The sequence below is a fragment of the Panthera tigris genome, chromosome D3 (genome assembly GCF_018350195.1).
Source record: "Panthera tigris isolate Pti1 chromosome D3, P.tigris_Pti1_mat1.1, whole genome shotgun sequence".
Taxonomy (NCBI): Eukaryota; Metazoa; Chordata; class Mammalia; order Carnivora; family Felidae; genus Panthera; species Panthera tigris.
In genome coordinates this window covers 27,705,487-27,729,367 of record NC_056671.1, presented here as the reverse complement: position 1 = coordinate 27,729,367, position 23,881 = coordinate 27,705,487, and the positions used below count along the sequence as shown (strand labels likewise).

The window sequence follows — 23,881 nt, the reverse complement described above, 5'->3', positions numbered from 1 at the left end:
AACTTAAGGTTCTAAATATTCATGAGAACAGAAACTGGAAGTTTCAGATTGATGTGTAATGGTTATTTGGAAAAGGAACACAGTAAGGTTCTCTGTTTAAAATAATGGGGACAGTGTTCTCAGTTGGCACTTTTTACTGCAAATGTTTAATTTCCAGGAACCGGTTATTACAGGCAAGTGAATGTATTTTTATTCTTTTAGCCTTAAGTTTTTAACAAAATCCTAGATTTGTTTTTCACAGGAAGGAAATCAAAGAAATCCCCATAGCTTGAACACACTTTTATTTCCTGTTACTGCTGTACTCTTCCAACTCACACATTTATAGGAATTTAATTATTCAAACACTTGTGCTTCCTCATCATGCCTTGTTTAAACCAGTGAGCTATAGGGGGTTATCTGTATACACCATAAGGAGAATATATTCCCAAACTATCTGCGAATTGTTGGTAGTGTTACCACCAGTCCATATTGCATATCTGTGACGTTAAAATTTTATTTTAGATGTAATATAAATCTGTAGCTTGATGTCCTCTGGCCCCCCACCTTACTGCCACACAGCTTTGAGATTTGTTAGCCGCATGGCTTCACCCCTGTTCACATACATGAATTCCCTCTCTACTCGATCTATGGAGATTTCCATTTGCACTCAAAGACCATTTTACACATAATTGTCAATCCTTGTGTTATGTGGTCATCCCCAGTTGTGTGGCATGCATAAGAAGGACTGTAGACATGCTCCCCCCAACTCCATCTGACAGAATACCTTACAATATTGAAGGAGCTACCTTGAGTAGAAGATACTGTTCCAAAAAAGCAAAGTTAGGACAAATGACTCAAAGTGGGACAAGATCCCATTCAAGGGATAAAGACATCTTTTAAGACATTCCCACAATTAAAAAGGCAGTCTTGAGCTTTTCAGGCAGATGCTAAATGAGCAAAGAAATTCCTGTTTAGAGGATTTAAACAACTACCAAGGTTCTTCAACTCTGATTCTAACAAATGGAAACACTATGCTTTGCTGATTTCCAGTGAAGTCTTCCAGCTGAGGATCTAAGGCTGCAACACCGAAGAACAGAACAAAACACAGCACTCAACAAGGAACAGGAGGCAATACACAAAATTTAAGTACAATAGGATTTCAAAAATAAGACCTTTCATTTAAGAATGCGTATGGCTCATACAAGGTAGGCTTCAGAGTAGCCTAAAAGCCTCCTTAGTAGAAACTAAAAAGAGAAAAGTCTACCCTTTCTGTAAAGGACAATAGGAGAAACATCCTGGTTTCATGATCAAGAAACAAAGATCCCTTTAAAGATCATCCTGGAGAAGGAAGAAGGAATGCAAGATGGATTAGGAGAAAGAACCCCAGGAACGAAGAAGAAAAAAGTTGCCTTCGTAATTCAGATACAACATAATGACAACTTAGTCTAAGGCACTGGATGGAGAAAAGGTAAGGAAAAGTCCTCAGAAAAATACCAAGCTAGAGAACACATGCTGGACTAGAACGAGATCATGGACTTCAAAGGGTACAGCTGGGGGTGGAGACAGGATGAATGTGATTACCATAATTCACCTTACTTTACATTTATATGGTGGTTTTCAGTTTGCGAGATGTTTATTCGTTTTTTAATGATTGAGACAGAGAGAGAGAGAGAGAGAGAGAGAGAGAGAGAGGGAGAAAGAGAGCGAGCGTGTGCACACAAGTGGGGGAGGGGCAGAGAGAGAGAGGAAGAGAGAGAATCCCAAGCAGGCTCAGAGCTGTCAGTGTAGAGCCCAACATGGGGTTCAATCCCATGAACTGTGAGATCACAATCTAAGCCAAAACCAAGAGTCAGACACTTAACTGACTGAACCATCCAGGCGCCTCTGTGAGATTTTAAAAAATAATAATTCCAAGTTCTCAAGCCTGAAAGAATTAGCATAACATGGTAACATTACCTAGTGGCTAAAACCCAACATTACCTAGTGGCTAAAACCAAAAGGCTGTATTCAGCTACATGAGAGGGGTAAATTTATATTTGTTTGCTAGTTTTGGAAACCACTGGCAACATTTCAAATTTAAAAATACATACAAATGCAGTTTTAGGATAGTCACTAAGTAGTGTGCATATATAAATATATATATACATATATAATAGACACTTACCATCTGTGTTTTGGATGACACATGGTTTTCTAAGATGGTTGTATAGGATTGGACTGTATCATTTACTTCAAGCCTAGAAAATAAGTATATATACTCTATTCAAAAGGTGACAAATAGTGAACATGTAACATTTTATGCAACCAATGAAGCATGATGTAAGATAAAACAAGATACTATGTTAAGTACTTCAGTTGAAAGTTTGTTTTTAAAAATAAGGTCAATTTTTAGCTTCCTCAACATGTATCCCAATAGCCACAAACCATATATCACAAAAGCCTATTTTAATACCTGTTGACTAGGATAGACTTTTTTGTTTACAAACTTTCATTTTGATGAAGTGACTGATTCCTATAACTTAGTATCTTCTGATTTCAATTTTAGATTGATAACTGCTTTTAAATTTTTTTTAATGTTTATTTTTAGAGAGAGAGAGAGAGAGAGAGAGAGTGTGAGCGGGGGAGGGGCAGAGAGAGGGAGACACCGAATCCGAAGCAGGCTCCAGGCTCCAAGCTGTCAGCACAGAGCCTGACGTGGGGCTCAAACTCACAAGCTGTAAGATCATGACCTGAGCCGAAGTCAGACACTTAACTGACTGAGCCACCCAGGCACCCCTTGCTGACAACTAATTTTTAAATTGGATATAATTTCTGCCATACTTACATTTTTGCGTCTCTCATAGCTATGCCCATGGTGGGTGTAACTTTCCGTAGGCTCTGTAGCAAGGACAAGGCTGCTCCATAATTTCTCCTAGGATATAGCACTAGCCAATGATCTAGTGACTTCACATTGAGTAAAGGTCCACTTCTAGTTTCTTTTGACCAATCTGCAAATTGTGGATGGGAGTTGAACTGGAAGAGAATTCCAAGACAGACAGACAGACAGACAGACAGACATATATACATATATATTTTTTTAATGAAGTTTTATACATCATCGAAGAGCCTTTCCATCGTAAATCTGTGCTACTTCGTATTGAAACACTACAGTTTTAAACTTCAGTCATAACTGAATGATATCTTTTTCCTTAAGATAGAGGTTAGTAATACTGGAATTCCATCATGGGTCATTCTGGGCTGTTTTGGTTCTAGGTAGTTGACTCGTAAGGATGCATTTGGAAGATAATTTTGCCATGAGCAATGTCCACAGTACTAATAAAGATAAAACACAGTTTACTACATGCCAACCACGTTACATGCATTCTCATTGAACATCTGCTTACTGTCTCATAGAGAAAGGACAGGTAACCCAAGAAGAGAGAGTAGTCCCAGGTATTGACCTGAGTGAGTTCCTCTGCATTATTATTCACCTGACCTCAAATAACTAAATGAGTAAGTGAAACATGGCCACTTTGAAATGGTCTTACCGCTCTGCTTCCTTGAAGAATTCTTACTTCTTTCATAATTCTTCCTGAGAAGGACACGAAGTTGGGGTCAAATTTCAAATCCCAAAGTTGGAGTTCCCTTTGTGCACTCTTATTTCTGAAAGTTAAAATTTCCAAAAATCAATCCAAACGAAATAAGCAAAGGCAATGATCCACTTATAAAATTCTCCTCTAATCTAAAGATATCTTCTATTGTCCTCTGTGCTGACATGGTACAAAGAAGGTCCCTGGTACCCCGAAATCATGATGTCTTTGCTCTCACATTTGTGCAGGGTCTTAGGATCTTTCTATATCATTCTCCCCCTCCAGACTTCTCCTAACTTTGCATTGACAGAAAAAAATAGAGTTGTTTCCCCCAAGATATCGTCTTTGTCCCAACTGTCACATTTTAGTTGGAGAATCTGAGATGCCAGGGGTTCTACGCAGTCTCCGCTTCAGGACACACACACACACACACACACACACACACACACAGAAAAATAACACTTACTTTTGTACAATATTCATGAATCTTCGTAATTCATGCTGCCTTTTTTCTGGATCCAACCTTGTATGCATAGCCAAGTCTCTCATCACTCTGTAGTCTTTACGCATTTCATCTGTTAGACCTTTACAAAAAAAAAAGTTTAGAAAAGATATAGCTAAAGAAGCAAGAATAGATTTACACGAGAGAAGCCTTGACCACTGTATCTGCAAGAGGAAGAACCAGCAGAGAGAATGCAGCTCTGGGCCATATGGAGTATTATGAAAAGCCAGTACTTCTACATCCTAACACCTGGGGCTTAAAAGGGGTGGACTTCTCTGAAGACTGCATAAATCTGTAGTACCTGTCAGGTAGCATAGCTCAGGAACCAGCATTATAGGCTCATGGGGCGTGTCCTGTTGGCTCTTTTTCCATTTGCCTTTGCTGACCAAAAGTGGTTGAGTTAGGTCAGTAACCACTAGACCATGTTGCTGCTCAACAGAAACAAGAAAGAACACTGGTGTAACTATAAGTGAAGCCTCAGAAAAGTCACATAAATATGTATAGAAGTGCATTTTGGGGTCACCAACAGAGGCCTGGGGGTGTGCTGGTGATACGGTTTCCTCAAGTTTAAGAACGCATTAAAGATACTCTTAATATTCTCTTAGTTAGACGTCCCACAGATGGCCTCTTTTTTTCCCTCTATCAACACACGTAGCCAAGGAGAGAGGGATTCTTACAGACATTATATTGGGGGTCATTGTACCATCCTTTCACTACATATATGTAAACATATGACAGTCTCTTAGGATCTGTATTTCTCACTACAGCACTGTCTTAAAGATTCCTCAAACATACTTGAGAACTTTCAAGAGGATTCCCAAATGAAGGGGTGGACAACAAACCCAGTCAACTTTTTAGAGTTGCAATTCCACATCTATTCCCAACATGCCTCCTGCATCATTTCCCCTAAACTCTCAGTCCCTGCTTCCAGGAGGAAGAGATATTTGCCAAGACATCCTACCCCTGGGTTGCAATTTCCATGCCACAAACTGCCTTTACTCTCTAACACACAGCAATGGTTCTTCATAGATCCTTCCATGCCGATCAGCAAGGTCCTCATCAGTAAGAAGTTAGCCACATGAATTCTGGTGTTATCTGCCTGCTAAACATCCTGAGAACTCCAAAGGAGTTCCTACCTGAGACAAAACTTCACATCCAGTGTTCATGGCTCTTTTTCTCTTAAGCTGAACTATTGCTTTTAATTCTTATGATCTCATTGCAGACTATATATGGTTTTTTTTTCCACCCTTACAGTGGTCTTTAGTTATTTGAAAGACAGCTGGGATTCACCCCCACTTTCCTGGTTCTAGAGTCTTAAGGCCCAAGCTTGTGCAGGTATCTACATGTGTGTAGAATCATGGCATCGTTTTAGGGCCTCATCTATCAAAGCCTTTGGACGAGCTATTCTTCCTGTCAAAAACTTTGGGAAACACACCTCTTATTTCCCATAGCTGCCATGCAACATCCTAGAAGGATCTCCTCCTCCAACATCAACTTCTGCACCTAAACAGGAGTTCTGTTGTCCTTCTTTGCAGCATTATGAAATCTTTTTTGAAGGCCAGGATTGTACTTTCCTTCTAAGGGCTCATCGATGGATTCCAGGATTTTTCTAGATCTCATGACAACAGGACAACTAAATTGCCATCTGTCATTAGACTGAGTTCCCACCAGGGCATCCCAAGACGACTCAAGTCGTTTCGAATATTTCAGCCCGTCTGTTTTTTTTCCTCAATTAAACCTGCTGAAACCACAATCTTATGTTTCTTTTACATCCAAGGCTCCTGCCTATCAACTCGTGCCAAGAAGGTAGTTTGTCTTCATGTGACAAATCCTCTAATTATTCCCAAACCCACTGCTCTGTGATGCCAGCATGTGTGAATTTACTACAACCTATATATATTTGAACTTCTATGTGCTAGTCATGGTGTAAGACAGAAGAGGTATTTACAAGGAGCAAAACCAACATTGTCCTGCCCTGGTGGAACTCTGTCTACAGAGAGGGGAGAGATTCATAAAATAACCACTCAAATACAGAATTCCAAATTGGGATAGATGCTATGAAATGCAAGAGCACAACAGAACAGGGGGACCCCACAGAGGCCTGAAGTTTCAGGTTGGTGTGGGGGTGGGGTGGATGTACTCTGGATACCCAGCATGGCTCTTCTCAATCAATGACATTTAAGGTCAAATTTGGAGAATGAACAAGCAAATATCAGCCTGGTATCTCCATCTACCACCTCCATCAGAGCCTAAGTCAACCCAAAAATCCCTAATCTCCTCACACCGACTCCCCCGTTGTAGTAAATAACTCTGGCATCCACTCACTTCCTACCTCTCCCACCCTAATTCCGGTCACCATTATCATTGACCTAAAGTGACTTAGCCACCTCCTCACTGATGACTCTGCCTCCCTTTTTACCCACATACAGCCCATTCCTTGTAATTAGACACATATCTGTAAAATAAAATATATCACTTCATCCATCTGTATAACACCTCACAATATCTGATTTGTCTCCGTGGACAGAACTTTATACAACGTGGCCCCCACTTCATCCTCTGATTTCATATCCTACAACCCAAGGATGTCCTCCCCGCAACCATGTGCACTTCTTCACAGAATAATCTAGCCTTGTTTGGGATCTGGATACATCTTGCCCATCTGGAAAGTGGGGCCTTTTCTCTTCTCCCTCATTTGCACACAGCTTGCTCCTTTCAGACATTCACATACCAGCTTCTCAGAGCTTTCCATGACCTCCCACTCTGAACCACCAGACACTGTCCATAATACCTCTCAATTTTAATTATCTGGATATATCCCTCATAATCCTTAGAATAGTCTTGTCTGCTGTCTCTCTTCCTGCCATAAGGATGCAAGTTCCTTAAGAACAGACAACTCAGTGGTCTTACCAATGTATACCCAAGATGTGTAATGGGCACTCATTAAGTGCTTTTTTGGATTGAATGAACAAGAACTAAGTATGAAGCACAAGTGAGGATAATGTAATAGCACCATCCCCTTGAAGGGATGCCAGAGGGCTGTGTAGCCTTGGTGGTTCCAAGTAGCCATGGTTTGGATTCCAGTATAAAAATACAAGCTGTTTTTAAAAAAATATTTATAAGTTCTTTCCATTTGCTACAGATATCTGTAATTCCTTTTTCTCATCTGCCAAAGCTAGAAGACTAATCTCGTCAACTACTTATCTTTGTGCACCAAACTAAGTTTACTTATGTCTTTGTGAACAAAGATTGAGGAATCCATGAGTTCTGAGATTCAGCACACAGCTGGCATCCTTCCAGATGGTAATTAATCATTTGTTTCTTCTTTTCAAACCAAATTCTATAGGGCTCAAACTTCTATATAAGGAAAGTGTTCATATATGAAGTCTTGCCATATTCTATTTTCTACCCAATGATCCATCAATATGTTTCAAACTACCATAGCCTCTTCTTAGGCCCACGGTAGAGGCCATATTGGAGCCATTCTAATCATGTGACATTACCCTCTATATGAGGCACTCGAATGCATGGATAATAGATCTGTCAAGTTACAATACCTCTAAGGAGAAATTTTATAATAGATTATTATATATGTTATAGGTTAAAATAGTATGTTATATTATTATAATCTAACATATAAGACTCTATATTGCACATGTATTTTTATGAGACATATTTGACTACATAATAAGAAAAAAATGAGATTTAAATACATTGAAAGACAGGAGATTTCCTACCTCCTTGTAGTAGTCTACAAAGGTGATTTCCTCACCACCTGATTTCTTAAACGTACTTCTGGGAGTCTCCTCCCAATTAATAGCATCCACTCGATAAGTTCTATTGTTATACCTGTGGAATGGTCACAACATATAGTATTATTCCTAACATATTTATGGCATGGGATCATGTAAGAAGTGAGAAGCTTTAAATCCTACAAGAAATTTCAGGATATATCCACTTTAGTAAATTCATATGACATATAATTCACCTATGTAAGGGTACAATCCAATGGTTTTAGTATATTCACAGAGTTGTAAATCCTATACATTTGCCTACCCACCTTATTTCACATGAATTGAATGATACAGTATGTGACCTTTCCTGACAGCCTTCTTCCACTTAGTGTACTATTTTTCAAGGTTTATCTATGCCGTAGCATGTATTGGTATTTCATTCATTTTTGTTGCCAAATGACACACTATTTTATGGATATACATTTTTATTTTTCCATTTAGCAGTTGGTGAACATTTGAGTTGTTAACACCTTTGAGCTATTATGAATAATGAGGTTATGGACATTCATGTATCAATTCTGGTAAACATAGGTTTTCATTTCTCTTGGGTATAAAACTAGGAATAGATTTCTGGCTCATATGGTGACATTATATTTAGCATATTGAGAAAGGACCATCCTGTTTTCCAAAGAGACCACACCATTTTTACTTCTACCAGCAGTATGTGACTGTTGGTTCCAACTTTTTCACATTATTGCCAACACTTAATCTCTGCCTTTTCAAATTAAGCCATCATAGTATGAACAGGTATTTGCTTGTGGTTTGACTTTGCATTTCCCTGATGGCCAATAATATTGAGTTTCTTTTCATGTGATTATTGGCCATTTATGTATTTTCTTTGGAGGCTTGTCTATTCAGATCCTTTGCCCATTTTTTGAAAGTTGGGTTGAAAAAATAAATAAAAGTTAGGTTCTCTTTTAATTATTGACTTGTAAACATTTCTTACATATGGAGATGCAAGTTATTTAGGAGATATGTGATTTCAAATGTTCTCTCATTCTCTCCTTTTTTTCTTTTTTCTTTTTCTTTTTCTTTTTTTTTTTTTTACTTTAAAGAAAGAAAGTTTTTAATTTGGTGAAGTCCAATTTATATTTTCCTTCTGTCATCCCTTCTCTGTTGGCATTTTATTTTATAAGGTTTTGCCTAACTCAAAGTCAAGAAAATTTACTCCTAGATTTTCTTCTAGGAATTTTATAGTTTTAACTCTTACATTTAGGTCTATTTTGAGTTAATTTTGGGGATAAATTGGAGTTAATTTTGTATCTTCTGTGAGGAAGGGCCAGGTGGATATCCAGTGGTCCCAGCAATATTTGAGGAAAAGAGTATTCCTTCCCCAAGAAAGCAGTCTTGACATTTGTTGAAAAAAAATCATGGACTGTAAATGTGAGGGTTAACTCCAGGATTCTCAGTTCTATTCCATTGATTTTTAGGTCTATCTTCATACCAGTATCCCACTGTCCTGATTCCTAGAGCTTTGTAGTAAATTTTGAAATTGGGAAGCAAGAATAAAGTTGAGGACTCCTAAGATGATGCTGGCTAAGCAGTTTTACATCCACGCTCTTCAGCTTAAAATGTCTGGTCTAGAGGAAGATTAAAACACTTCCGTCAAGCGGAAATTTGCTAATGGATTATAATTAAGCCCTGATTTTTAAAAATAGTTAGGCACAAAGCAAGAGAAAAGAAATTTGGAAGGAGCATATTCTGTTACATGTGAGAGAGGGTTCAGAGCAGGTGACTGGATCAACATCAGGAATCACAAGAACAGCAAAATCTACAACTGAAACTTATCTTTTTCTCATGCTGTATAGCCAGATGAGAAAAGCATGGATGGATTCTCACCATTTCCATGCTATTTCTGCTTCTGATCTTTAATGTTTAGTGATTTGAAAACTATAGGACCATCTCTTATGGGGGGAAAAGTTCTCAGTGATTGGATAGGTTTTTAAAAAGCAGACTTACAGGACACGTGGGTGTCACAGTTGGTTAAGTGTCCGACTTCAGCTCAGGTCATGATCTCATGGTTCGTGGGTTCAAGCCCCACATCAGGCTCTGTGCTGACAGTGCAGAGCCTGGAATCTGCTTCGGATTCTGTCTGTCTCTCTCTCTCTCTTTCTGCCCCTCCCCCACTCTGTTTTTCTCTCCAAACAAACAAACAAACATTAAAAAATTAATTAAAAAAAATCACTTACTTTGTAAAAACAATTGATCCAACTAATTCTTTAGAAATTTCCTTAGCATCTTTCCTTTGGGATTTGTTATCAACATGCATTATTAGATCATAAGCAGTTTGCATTCGGAGCAGTTTATGGTTCACATCAGCACAGAGGGTAATGCTGGTTTCATACTCAAGAATAGAAGTACTATATCCAGGCCAGATTACCAGCCTGCAAACAGAATACATTAGATGTAAGGGTCAAAGTCCAAGCTCTGAACAAAGAAGCAAGTGTCCCAGGGTTGGAACTTGGGGTCTAAAACTGGTGCTTAGGAGTCAAGCAGTTTCAATTTCTTATTTTTAGTAAGAACTGATCTTTTAAAGGACCTTTCCAATAGAGATTTACCTGATGTGCTAGTTATAACTCTTACACCCTCTTTGTTAAACCATATTGTTATCACCCACAGGCTCACATACCTATATCCACACACGTACATACGTATGTGAGAATATGTAGGATATAGGTGTATAAATTATAAACATATACACAATATATATACATACATACATGTAGCTATAATTACTATGAGTGGGAGAGAGCCAAAGCATAAGAGACTGTTAAAAACTGAGAACAAACTGAGGGTTGATGGGGGGTGGGAGGGAGGGCAGGGTGGGTGATGGGTATTGAGGAGGGCACCTTTTGGGATGAGCACTGGGTGTTGTATGGAAACCAATTTGACAGTAAATTTCATATATTAAAAAAAAAAAAAAAGAAAGTATTTAAGAGAAATTTATTATCCAAATTTTAGAAGATTTAGACTTCTTATGAGGTTTATATAACTACCGAATACCTCAAGGTTTATGCTTATCACTCTAGGATTATAAGAGTGAATCTTTTCACTTCGATTCAAATTTACATTAAAATCTAACTTAATCGTTCATGGCCAGTGGGTACCACTGAAAAGACCATCACTTATAAATCCTACTGCTTCAAATGAGAGTAACTTTCTCAAATGCTTCTATGGTCAGGTCTGTAGAATGTGAAACTTTCCACTGTGTACTTATGATTGAGGAACTCCGTGGCCTCATTCTCGTTGTAATAGTTGCGACCAACTTGCTTCAAATCCATCATCTTCAAAATTCTAGAAATTGGAAGAATGGATTTCATTGAAACCACAGTGAATATTATTAAGCATTTACTAACAAACACGGAGATACACTGGGGGAAAGAAATCTACAAGTGACTTTGTTTTACAAACAATTAACAGGAAGTGCCTGATACAACAAGTAAATGACATTGTAAGGTAGATATTAAAGCCCCTTGAACCTCCATTTTCCCCTCCTTTACATAATCTACAACAAAAGGTCATGGGAAGGTCATCAGAAGGTCCTTCATCCCCAGAAATGAACTGAAACCTCTTTTGCAGACTATGTGCCTCCAATTTTCATTTTCACTATTTGTGCATCACCAGGCTGTGAGGCTGTGCACTCAGCCTGCTTGGCTGAGTCAGTTAAGTACCAGACTTTGGCTCAGGGCATGATCTTGCACTGAGGGCTCAAGCCCCGCACTGGGCTCTGTGCTGACAGCTCAGAGCCTGGATCCTGCTTCGGATTCTGTGTCTCTCTCTCTCTGCCCCTCCCCCCTTGTGCTCTATCTCTCTTACAAAAATAAACAAACACTTGGAAAAGAAAACAAATGCACATTTACCCCAGGGAGAAAGAGGCATCGCTGTGCACAGTTGACATCTGCCCCTCCCTAGACAGGGAGCAGGCATGTGATGTGGGGTAGGCAGGAAGAACAATGTCAACAATAAGCCACAGAACTCAAACAAAACTCAAATCTAGGTGAGGTTCAAGTGCTGATTCATCTCAAAGATCGCTTGCCCTCCCAGAACATGAGGAGACATCGAGAACACAAATTCTAGGACCAAACACCTATGTGCAGTGCCACTGACACACTAACATGCAACCAAATCTCAAGGAAACGAAATCTTACAAACACACTTTCTAAAGAGAATGTTGTAATAACGTAAGCAGTCCAGTGAGGTGGGTTTGAGTTCACTGCAGAATTCAATGGTGACCTTCACAATCTTTTTGCCCCATCGGCTGACCAGTTCTGTTTTCTGAGGTAAAGAAAAAACAAAAAGGTCTGGTGCTCCTTCCAAGGAGAGTATGCTCATTACTAGACCACAAATCAACAGGTCACTTGGGTGTCTGGCAGGAGCAATCTTAACCCCCAGAGGCACATGCAGGTAGAAAATAGGATTTAGGAGACCCAAATGGGGGTCAGAATTAAATATTTACAATGATTTTTTTTTAACTTAAACAAGCTCCTGTAAATTATGCACTTGGTAAATATAGAAGTTTATTGAAGTGGGGTGTCTGGGTGGCTCAGTCGGTTAAATGTCTGACTTGAGCTCAGGTCACGATCTCACAATTTGTGTGCTCTAGCCCTATATTGGGCTTTGTGCTGACAGCTCAGAGCCTGGAGCCAGCTTCAGATTCTGTGTCTCCCTCTCTCTGCCCCTCCCCTGCTCACACTCTGCCTGTCTCTGCCTGTCTCTCTCTCTCTCTCTCTCTCTCTCTCTCAAAAATAAACGTTGGAAAAAAATTTTTTTAAGTTTATTGAAGAGGGTCACCTGGGTGGCTCAAGCAGTTAAGCCTCTGACTTTTCATTTCAGCTCAGGTTATGATCTCATGGTTCAGGGGTTTGAGACCCACTTCAGGCTCTGTGCTGTATCAAACCTGCTTGAGATTCTTTCTCTCTGCCCCTCCCCCAATTGCTCACTCTCAAAAATATTAAATTAAGGAAAAGAAATGGAATATTAAGTCCTTCCAGTTCTGTGTGTGCATGTGCATGCATGTGTGATGTATTGGAACAAGAAATAAAAACTTATTCAATACTTCATCAGCATTTGAGCCCTATTTGCCATTGAAAAGGTAAAAAATATATATTTTGCTCCTAAATTTATTTTAACCACCAAAATGAGGCATGAGGGAACATCAGTGATAGCCAAAAATGGCATGTGGGTTTTGTTACAAATCCTATGGGCAAGAGATCTTCAAGAGGTCTCCATGAACCATTGTATAAAAATGGTATATTTGCTATAATACAGGGAGAATGTGAGAGAAAGAAAGAACAAAGGTCAAGAAAATGTCCACTAACAGGAGTGCCTGCATGGCTCAGTTGGTTAAGTGCCCAACTCTTGACTTCAGCTCAGGTCATGATCTTGTGGTTTGTGGATTCAAGCCCTGTGGCCCTGCACAGTCAGTGCAGAGCCTGCTTGGGATTCTCTCTCCCTTGCTCTCTGCTCCTCCCCTACATGTGCTTTCTCTTTCTCAAAATAAGTGAATAAACTTAAAGAAAAAGAAAATATCCAATAACATTACTTCACCTGCTTTTGTAGTTTATGAGGCAGTAATAAAGAGTTCCCATCAAATATGTGACACTCTCCAATTACATGTTTATGCTGGCAAAGCAAATCTGTACGAACTTTTCCATCTTCAATCTCTGGCATGTAATCAATGTTATACTTATACGTGAGGAGTTCAGGGCGAGAGGTCACTCGGAAATGGTTGGTGAATAGCTTTACCACTCTACCTTGCGTTCCTGAAAAAAACAAGCCACATGTCAATAATGAAACAAGTTGACCAATCGCTCCCAAAACAATGTAGACACCACGATCTTGAGAGCTTAAGTTAGGTCAAACAAAGACATGAACAAGTAATGAACACTTACACACACCTGATGCCCAGAATATGTACCAGCCTTTTAAAGGAATCCTCACACAAACATACATTTAGAGTTAAAATAGAAGATTAAAATATTAAATTAACAATAACAAGAGATCAAAAGAAAACCTCTTGTAACACAAAGCTTCTAAATGGGGAGGGTGAGTGGGGAGCCACTGTTTGTAATAGTGTTTAGCATAAAAAAAAAGGCTCAACACAACCAAAGAACTGGGTCATTTGATTTTAGTTGCTATAAAAGGAAAAGAAAACTGGAGAATACATCCAGGTCCCAAAATAGGTCTCTATTTCTGCAAAGGTGGAGGTTATTACAACATGAGAAGGTGGGAAGGTACCTCCACTCACAGTGATGGGGTGAAGCTCTAAGACTCTCAAATACAAATGAACCTCAGAACAAGATCAACACGAACAATTCCATAACATTAGGTTGTTAAAGGCCAGCACACCTGTTGTGGAGTCTTTCACATGTTCCAAGTACTGTCGGGTATTCACCACCTGGTCTTGAAAAATGGCTCCAATACCCCTTTTCCCCTTCAGTGACAATGCCTGCAATCCAGCCCCCAGCTGAAGTTCTTCTGCACAGAAACAAATGCAAAAACCATGAATTTTATATAAAAAACAAATGGAAACGTAAACAAAGGACAATGTTAAGTACAACTTAAGTTGAGGTTGTTGGAGGTAGAAAACAGGGTTGTCAAAGGATCCAAACAACAGTAGTTCAGTAATGATCACCAGAAAAGGTGAATGTTACCCAGAAGCCTTTCCCAACAAGACCCCATTCCATGTCAGCGGCTACCCTAGCACCACGTTCATTGCTGCTATGGTGTTTGCCTCCTTTCATCCAGTATTTGCTCAGAGTGCAAGCTTCTTCAAATCAGAAACTTTGTCCTTTCTCTGACTTCTTTATAGGCTAATCACCTGATACCAGAGTGCCCTCTAGTGGGCATCATAAAATGCTGACTAAATAAACAGCCCTTTCAAAAAAAAAAAAAATGCATGAGAGGTGTTTGAGTGACCTCAGTGGATGAAGCTGAGGACTCTTGGTTTCAGCTCAGGTCATTATTTCACAGTTCCTGAATTTGAGCCCTGCATCAGAGCTCTGTGCTGACAGCATGGAGTCTGCTTGGGATTCTCTCTCTGCTCCTCCTCTGCTCTGGCTCTCTCCCTCTCTCTACATAAACAAACTAAAAAAAAAAAATTGTTTATCAAAAGCCAGTTTCATGATTTTTTTTTAAAAAAACAACTGATCGATTTTTTTTTAACAGCAACTGGGAAAGGCTCTCATGTTATTTTTATCACATTGTAATATTCATCTAACTATTTTAAAGGTCAATATTTGGAGCACAGTGCAAGGCAATCTTTCACATATCATGAAAGAAACCTCCATAAATGGGTAATACAGTCCATGCTTTGGGTTGCACAAACTGGTTTTCTTCAAAATGTTACTTCTGGAAGCTATTATCCCCAGCTTATGATGCTCTTATAAAAACACAGTCTGAATTTCCATAATAGAAAAACTTATTTCATTTTACACATAAGTTTTTAAATGATTTTTATCAAACTCTCAATTCCTGACACACCCAGCAATCAAATTTATCATATTCAAACTTCAGTGAAAGAAAACAGCAAGCATCATTCATTAGTACTTGCTACATAACAATATACTTTACATAAAATATTAATAACCCCTGAGATGTGACAGGTGATAAAAATAGGTGTCTTAATATTGTATATTCATGTTTATAACTTCATCTTATGGGGTCTGGAATTTGTCTCAGTTTATTATAAACGTATTTATAACAGAGGATACCAAAAGCAGAGGCAACAGGAGCAAAAATAGACAAGTGGGAATTCAAACTAAATACTTTCTGTACAGCAAATGAATCAATCAACAGAATGAAAGGCAACTTATGGAATGGGAGAAAGTATTTGCAAACCATGTATCTGATAAGGGGTTAATTTAAAATACAATAAGGAACTTCTGCTACTCAATAGCCAAATACCTAATAACCTAATTTTTTTTTTTAATGGGGAAAGGACCTGAATCGGCATCTCTCCAAAGAGGACATATAAATGGCAAACAGATATATGAAAAGATGCTCAAGGTCATTCATCAGAGAAATGCAAATCAAAACCACAATGAGCTATCACTTTCCACCCGTAAGTATGGCAATTATATCACACACACACACAAAGCACACGTGCACACACACAAAGCATGCATGCACGCAAAGTATGCATGCACACACGAAGAACCTCCCCCCCGCCCCAAAAAAAAGACAGCAAGTGTTAGTGAAGATGTCAAAAAACCTGAACCCTCTTAGAATACAAAATGATATAGCTGCTATGGAAAACAGTATGGAGATTCCCCAAACACTTAAAGGTAGAACCACCAATCCAGCAATCCCACTTCTGGAGGATTCTTTCAAAGAATTGAAATTAGAATCTTAAAGAGCCATGTTTGCTGCAGCCCTTGTTAAAACTAGCCAAGCCCTGGAAACAACCTGAATGCCCATCAATGACTGAATGGATAAAGTTAATACAGTATATACACACAGTGGAATATGATTCAGCCTTAAAAAGGAAATCCTGCAATAGGAGGCATGATCTTGAGGACATCATGCTAAGTGAAATAAGCCAGTCCTCGAAGGACAGATCCTGCATAATTCCACTGGTAGAAGACATCTAAAATAGTCAAAGTCACAGAAGCAGATAGTAGAATGGTGCAATTCGGTGAGGGGAATGAGGAGTTGCTACTCAACAGGTGGAAAATTTCCCTTATGCAAGTTCTAGATAGCTGCCGTGTAACATTGTGCCACTAGTTCACAGTACTGTATTGTACACTTAAAAATATGTTACAGGGTAGATCTCATATTAACTCTTCTCACCATAATTAGTAAGAATTTAAAACTAAAATAGCAGCAAATCAGAGAATCAGATTTGAGGTGTAATTATATGAGCCAAATCCTTGGCAATCAGTATTAGGCTGCATGCACACCTGCATAATGATAACCTTTCACCTATGAAAATAAAATGAAGGTAAATGCTGAGATGCCCGATGAGCTGCCCAAGCATTCCATACAGTGGTTTACAGTAAGGTTTCTAGAGTTCTTAATTAACTTGGAGTTATTGTATACACATGCACTGTCTAAATCTGAAAAGCAATTCTTTTGAACAATTGGCTAGTCTGATTGATAATAGTCTCCATTTCTTTTTCCTAAACCTTAAAATAGAAGGGGACTAAAACACTGACAGGTAATTCATTGCAGAAATGAAAAATAGTTGCAAGCTGTACACTCTTCGCATCCTGCCAAAACATACTGAGGTTCTCTGCCTAGAGTTTTATGGCTGTGGTACACCCTCATGTATTAAACACCTCCCCCCCCCCATATCCCTCTCTTTCCCTCTTTACTTGGAGGCTGAGGTGTTCTTCTTGGTCTTCTTCGTCGTGCAGGCTTGACCACTGGACTTTCCAGTGGCTGGAGGCCAGGCTGAATTTGACCAGTTTGCTGGGTCTGTATGTTTTAGGAGATAGAAATAAAGAGTGATAGTAACAGTGTTTGTTCATCATCCCTAAATGGCTTGCCTGCCAGGTGCCAGGCACTGCCAGGGCATGAAGCATGTTCCCTTGTAAAGGCTCACATGCCAGTGACAGAAAATAAAAGTCATGATTTCTCTAGGTTAGTGTGTTAATTGCTAAGGAATTGAAGAAATGTAGAACCAAGCAAAGTACAGAAAACTGGGTATTACCAGAAGGTGGGATGTGAGGGGGCTGGTTGAATTCACGGGGGACAAAGACCCTCAGTGAGAAGTTGCCAATGAATCAAAAACTGGAAAGAGGAGAGTGAGTTACAAGGTTATACAAGCCATAGGTAGAGGAAAGAGCAAATTTTCTACTGTAGAAACGTTCAAGAAAGAACAAGGTGGCCGATGTGACTGCTGCAAGGTGAGCACGAGGTAGAGAAGCTTAGGTCAGAGAGGTGGTGGGAGAGAGGCCATTTTTTTCAATGTTTATTTTTGAGAGAGAGAGGGAGGGAGAGAACAAGCAGGGGAGGGTCAGAGAGAGAGAGAGAGGAAGACAGAGGATCCAAAGCGGGCTCTGCACGGTCACACTTGGGGCTCAAACCTACAAACCGTGAGATCATGATTTGAGCTGAAGTCGGGGCTTAATGGAATGAGCCACAGGTGCACCCCAGGAGGGAAGCCATCTCAGATGTGCCTCTGACTGAGAAAATGGGAACCTTTACAGGATGTCAGGCAGAGGAACTGCATGGACCGATTTATATGGTTCTGTGTGCTGGGAAACAGGCAGAAGGAACGACCAGGGTGGAAGCAAGAAGACCAGTTTGGAGACCACTTGCCACGTGCAGCAAGGGATGCTGGTGGCTTGGACCAGAGGGTAATAACAGAGGTGGTGACACATTGTCAGATGGCAGATATTTTTTGGAAAATTGGGAGAGGACAGTGTTTCCTGGATGTTGGTGTGCAGGAAGAGTTTGGGGTCAAGAGAGGAATCTAGGGCATATTTGCATATGAGAAAACGCGTGAGAAGGAAGCAGTAGCTGAGGAAGATAAAGCATCTTTTGCACCAAAGAGAGTGAACAGGCCATTGTGCTCACCGCTGTGGCGGCTCCCGGCGGCGGAGGCGCGGCGGCTCCCGGCGGCGGAGGCGCGGCGGCTCCCGGCGGCGGAGGCGCGGCGGCTCCCGGCGGCGGAGGCGCGGCGGCTCCCGGCGGCGGAGGCGCGGCGGCTCCCGGCGGCGGAGGCGCGGCGGCTCCCGGCGGCGGAGGCGCGGCGGCTCCCGGCGGCGGAGGCGCGGCGGCTCCCGGCGGCGGAGGCGCGGCGGCTCCCGGCGGCGGGGCGGGTTGAGAGGGCGCCCGACCTCGCGCGCGGCCTCGGGCTCGGGTCCTGGCCCGACCTGACATTACTGTCCTGAAGGGGACAGACCCTGGAAGGGGACACAGTTATGTTAGACTTCTCTAGGTAGTTGTCTGGTCACCTTCTACAAACTAGGACTTTGAAGAAGGCATCAGGTTGCTAACTACACGTGTTTTCCAATCACACCAAAAAGACTGCTAGCTGCCAACTTGTCAGAGAAGGATCCTGTGGTAAAAGGGAACCTGGTAAAATATTCTTAGAGATGTGCAGAAAATTATTGACTAGGATTTTTTTCCCCCACACCAAGTGACAGGTCACTGTGGGTTACCCTGCTTGCTTGTAGGAGTCCAGTGCAAACGGAATTCACACCTACCGCCTACCCCCTGGCGCGCGCGCGCGCACACACACACACACACACACACCCACACCCACACACACCACACCCCCACACCCACACACACCACACCCCACACCCACAGGCACACACACCCAGGGCCACCGCCACCTGAATGGGTCACCCTTCCCTGACTCCGCTGACACAACTCACCTTCCTTCCTTCCTCCTGAAGTATTAGTCTGATCTGTGTGGTGTTAGTTGCCTTCTTTCATGCCCTGTAGCCTAGGGTTCCTCTTTCAGCCCCGCAGCGCCTGAGCGCTGACATCCGCTGGGTCAGAGGGGCAAAGCTCCTCTCTGAAAGGGTCAGCCTTTCCCGGGACTGGCCCTGTACCTCGCCACGGCCACCGAAGGGCAGTAGGTCTAGGCTGGCCTCCTTGCGGGACGCTCCCACAGTCAGCAAGGCCCGACCAGCCCCCACCCTCATTTCTATTTCAACCCTGCCGGCCCAGCCCCTTCAGGCACCGCCTCCATCCGGGCCCAAATGAGGCCTACCTAGTAGTGCACCTGGCGGTTTCAAAGGTGCTCTGAGTCTCAGGGGGATGGGCGTGAGTGGTTCTGCCCGCACTCCTGCCCCACCCTACCTCCCCTACCAACCATCCCCCCCTTAACCTGCCAGGTGACTTTACCAAACGAGGTGCACATGGAGCTCCAGAAACTTAGGCCCTTACCACTTAATATTTTAACCAGTTCCCCACTGCTTCCAATAAAATTACATTGTAACCACTGTGACTATCTTTGGATCCAAATCTAGGCTCCTCCATCATCGTCTCCTTGGCCTAGATCCCTACAAGTGGGTTTGCAGTGATTTGTAAGCTTTTAAGTATTGGGGTAATTAAAAAAAATTTTTTTGTTGTTGTTGAATCAGGCTTTTTTGTCCATTGCTTCCAAGTTTCTATCATTCTTTGACTTTGCCACTTAAAATTGTTTTTTAATTCACTAATTCTTTAATTTTTGTAATTGCATTGTCTTGCATTTAAATCCTTGATGCACACACTGGATACCCATTTCATTGTTTAACTTTTTAATTTTAATTCTAGTTAGCATAACAGCATTCCATTAGTTTCCACTGGACAGTCATTTTAATTCAGAGAGAGTTATCTGACACCATTTCTAAAATAATCCTAACCTTGCCCCTGCTTTGAAGTCCCATGGTAATTCTGCAGAAACCTGTGTGTTCCTTTGGCTCTAATTCCAAACTCAGTTCTGCTTTGTCTGGTGTACCAGTAACATGATGTTTTGTTCCTTGACCTTGAAAGTATTCTAAAGACTAGAAAAGCCTAAATTGGCTAAGCACTTGAACATCCCTGGCTGTTCCTTCAAATGAGTTTTTGAGTCAGTGCATTAAGTTCCAGAATATAATAAATGCTGTTGCCTGGTGCCTCTGAGGTTGGATTGAATTTAGACATCGATTTAGTTCTTCTGAGTTGCAGAGTCTTCACTAAGGTTTTCCCGGAAAATCCTTGTGCTCATAAGTGATTCCAAGGAAGATGTTTGGGGGTATCCAGGTTGCTGTATAGAGAGCACCCTAGAAACTGGCTCAGGTGCCCTCTGAGGGGGCATGTGTACCCCCCATGGTGGGGGCCATGTGTACTGAGTGTTCTGGTTTCAGATTCTGGTTTGTCTGGTGGAGGGTAACCTGAGAGAGGGTGTAGGGAGAAGAAGAGGAGAAAACTCTGGAATAGCAAATTGGATGAGACTCCCAGACATCACTTATGGACTTGGTGTCCTGCCCTGAGTCCAGCCCAGTCCTTGGGTATAGCAGGTTCTTAGTATTAAGCACACCTGAGATGCATCCTTCAGTAAGGAGTTGCCTCTTCATGGCACTTGGGACTCTTCCCAGTAAGTCTTCTCTCATGCCTTTCAGAAAAGTTGTACCATATTCTGCCCACTGGCATTAACGGGTCATGCACTGAATTTGTTCCTGAGCTCCATAGAGTCTACATCACTACTTATGAGTGGTCTTTCACCAACAGAATAGAAGGGCCTCAGGGAAAGGATCTGTTCTTTCTCTGCTCTTTCTCCAATGGAGATAACAGTACCCGACCAAGACTAGGCACTCAATTCATATGTTAAGAGAGAATCGATGGATGCATTAATGATTACATTTAATGATGAATCCCTGGGAAGTCTGACTGACTTATAACTCTTTTTTTTTCTTTAAAGTTTATTTATTTTTGATAGAGAGAGAGAAAGAGAGACAGAGAGAGAGAGACAGACAGAGCATGAGTGGGGGAGGGGCAGAGAGAGGGAGACACAGAATCTGAAGCAGATTCCAGGCTCCAAGCTCTCAGCACAGAGCCTAATGCAGGGCTCAAACTCACGGACCGCGAAATCATGACCTGAGCCAAAGTCGGATGCTCAACTGACTGAGCCACCCAGGCGCCCCTGACTTATAACTCTTATAAACAGCCCCAAATGCCACAGAGTTGATCTGATTATCATTACCTTCCTGATGACATGCAGGAATCTGCCAGTGTTCTTTCTGGGCAAAAAAAAAAAAAAAGGAAAGGAGGGCAGTGGGAGAGAAGGTGGTATTTAAGTTGGAAAACTGGGGATACACAGTCAAAAAGCAGTAGATAACTAAATGTAATTTGGATATACAGTTTGTACATATACTGGATCTACACACACATTCTTGCATATACTTATGTATGTATGTATTTATTTACACCTGAAATGAGAAGACACAATCACACACCAAAATAAACCTAATGGAAGAGGCTGACAAAATGGAAGGTGAAAAAACTAAGGTGGTTCTTTAAGAAATCAAGATAGCAGCTAAGCGGCTAAACCACCAAGAAGCCTAATGAAGACAAAAAGAAAGCGCCGAGAATCTTTGCAAAGATAATGAAGAAATGATCACAGAGAGGGAAAGGATGAGAAGAGGAATAATTCACAGGCCTCTGCAAAGTAATGGAGAAACCTGGGTAAAAGGGATGGTTGTCTACACCACCTTGCATAAAATCACATCAATTGCTCCCTCTCTGCTTCCTTCATGTTTCCCTCCCACACCTTGTTCCCACGCCTCTGCTTCCAGGAGATAGATCACATGCTACACGTTCCTACCCAAAGAAATAAATAACCATGAAAGAACACACATCCATTTCTGGAGGTGATGAATATGTTTAGTACCTTCGTTATAGTGATGGTATTACAGGTGAGTGCATAGGAGAAAATTCATCAAGATGTATACAATCAATGTGTGCAATTTGTTGTAAAAAGAGGGAGACAGAGAACATAAAGGTAATGCAGCAAATGTTAACAGTTGGTGAATCTCAGTTAACAACTGATGAATTGAGTTGATCAATATATCAAGATGCTTTGTGCTGTGCTTGAATTCCTCCACCCACCACCCCCACGGGTTTCAAATTGTATCAAAATGAAGAGGCCTAGAAGCTGTGAAGAAAGCATTTGTGCATTCCTACTTAGCGATGCACAATGTAACTCTGTCAACTGAGAGAAGAGGCAGAGCTGAAATAAAAACAAAGTTATTTATTTGGGGTCTCAGAATTGCAGTTTGGGAAAGACACATTTGGGCAGCAACCAAAATAGTGCCTCTACCCTCCCCACCCCCATCCAGGGAATAAAAGGAAAAGGTTTTTGAAGACAAAAGGGAATGCTTGTATATGTCATTTACTAAGAATTCTGATGACTAAGATTGGTGTTGGTGGCAGGAAACAAAACTTGGTGACCGTAACTGGTTTCTAAGGCTATCACTAAGCGGGGTCTCTTACTATAGCAAGTGGCAGGTGTTTGGGCTGAGTCCCTGGAAGAGTTGCAGTTTGGCCCGGTTCCAACATTTGTGGTTCTCCTACCGGTGAGGATGTGCATAAGGCCCATCTCCTTACTGGCCTCTGGCTCCATTTGAAAACCTGTTGACATAAGTGACTATTTTATTTCGCCTTTCACAATGTAATATATTGAAGAAGATAATATTAAGAGGCCAAAAGTGAAGCTTGGGCTTATGTCCGTGTTGTGTTTAAAGCAGGCAACCCAAACCCTAAAGCCCTTAATGCAGTGGCTGGCACACAGCAGGTCCTCAATATATGGTTCTAATATAATGGGGGGGGGGTTGGCTACCAAGCAACCATTTCACATTCTCTGGGCTTCCCAGGGACTCTCATTGGAGATAGTGGGGTGGTGGGATTGTGACTGAGACTCCCGTTGCCCAGAAAGAAGCAGGCGTAGGTCTCAGGCCAGGCCAATAGGATGCTCCCTTCTTGGAACGGGAGCCTCCAACAGCTGGAGCTCCTTCCACCTGAGTGGTGGCACCCTAACCACTCTGTCCTTGCCAGGCAACTATTCCCAAGGGTCTCTCTTTCTGGAGCTACATTGCTTTCAACCCAGTCCTCCAGGCCCCCCTTGGACTCTGGGAATGCCCATTATCCTTCCAGCTTATTTTCTTTTCCCTAAGCTAGTCAAAATCATCTTCTCTGGCTTATGGCACTGACAAATGGAGAAAAGGGGACTCTGAATCCCCTCAGCAAGAGGGCATGCTCTGAGCTGTGACAGGAGGGCTGAAACCCAGGGGGCTCTTGAGGGCAGGATGCAAGTCCTTTAAGTGGACTTCAAGGCCTAACCAGGACCTTGGAAGACTGCCAACCCTTCTTGTTCATGCCACTCCAGCCCCACTGGCCCCCTAGCTATTTGTCATACCCAGTGGCACACTCCTACTGTAAGGGTTAAATTGTAGTGTAGGGCTAATGCTTAGCTTGAAAAATAACAGCTTTGTGTTGACACTGAAGGTTAAGAGATAACAGCCTTGCTTTGCTCTGGTAAACTACGCCTCATACCCTTGTAAATTAGGCTTCACCAATTAAGGAAACAAAAGTTCAAAGAAAAGAGCATCAGAGGCAGGGTC

General features: G+C 41.5%; 1 protein-coding gene across 1 annotated transcript in view; it reads right to left on the bottom strand.

Annotated features, from left to right (window-relative positions):
* PIWIL3 (piwi like RNA-mediated gene silencing 3) overlaps positions 1 to 19,444 on the bottom strand; it is a 29,815-nt gene extending 10,371 nt beyond the window's left edge. The window contains exons 1-14 of the mRNA XM_042961555.1: positions 19,352 to 19,444; positions 18,366 to 18,592; positions 17,159 to 17,261; positions 14,193 to 14,292; positions 13,392 to 13,606; positions 12,001 to 12,119; positions 11,058 to 11,138; positions 10,034 to 10,228; positions 7,788 to 7,899; positions 4,352 to 4,478; positions 4,015 to 4,132; positions 3,507 to 3,621; positions 2,804 to 2,991; positions 2,144 to 2,216 (exon numbers count right to left, since the gene is read on the bottom strand). Coding sequence (XP_042817489.1) covers positions 2,144 to 2,216; positions 2,804 to 2,991; positions 3,507 to 3,621; positions 4,015 to 4,132; positions 4,352 to 4,478; positions 7,788 to 7,899; positions 10,034 to 10,228; positions 11,058 to 11,138; positions 12,001 to 12,119; positions 13,392 to 13,606; positions 14,193 to 14,292; positions 17,159 to 17,261; positions 18,366 to 18,592; positions 19,352 to 19,444 — 1,866 coding nt within the window. The remainder of the gene's footprint in view (positions 1 to 2,143; positions 2,217 to 2,803; positions 2,992 to 3,506; positions 3,622 to 4,014; positions 4,133 to 4,351; positions 4,479 to 7,787; positions 7,900 to 10,033; positions 10,229 to 11,057; positions 11,139 to 12,000; positions 12,120 to 13,391; positions 13,607 to 14,192; positions 14,293 to 17,158; positions 17,262 to 18,365; positions 18,593 to 19,351) is intronic.
* Positions 19,445 to 23,881: the final 4,437 nt, after the last annotated feature.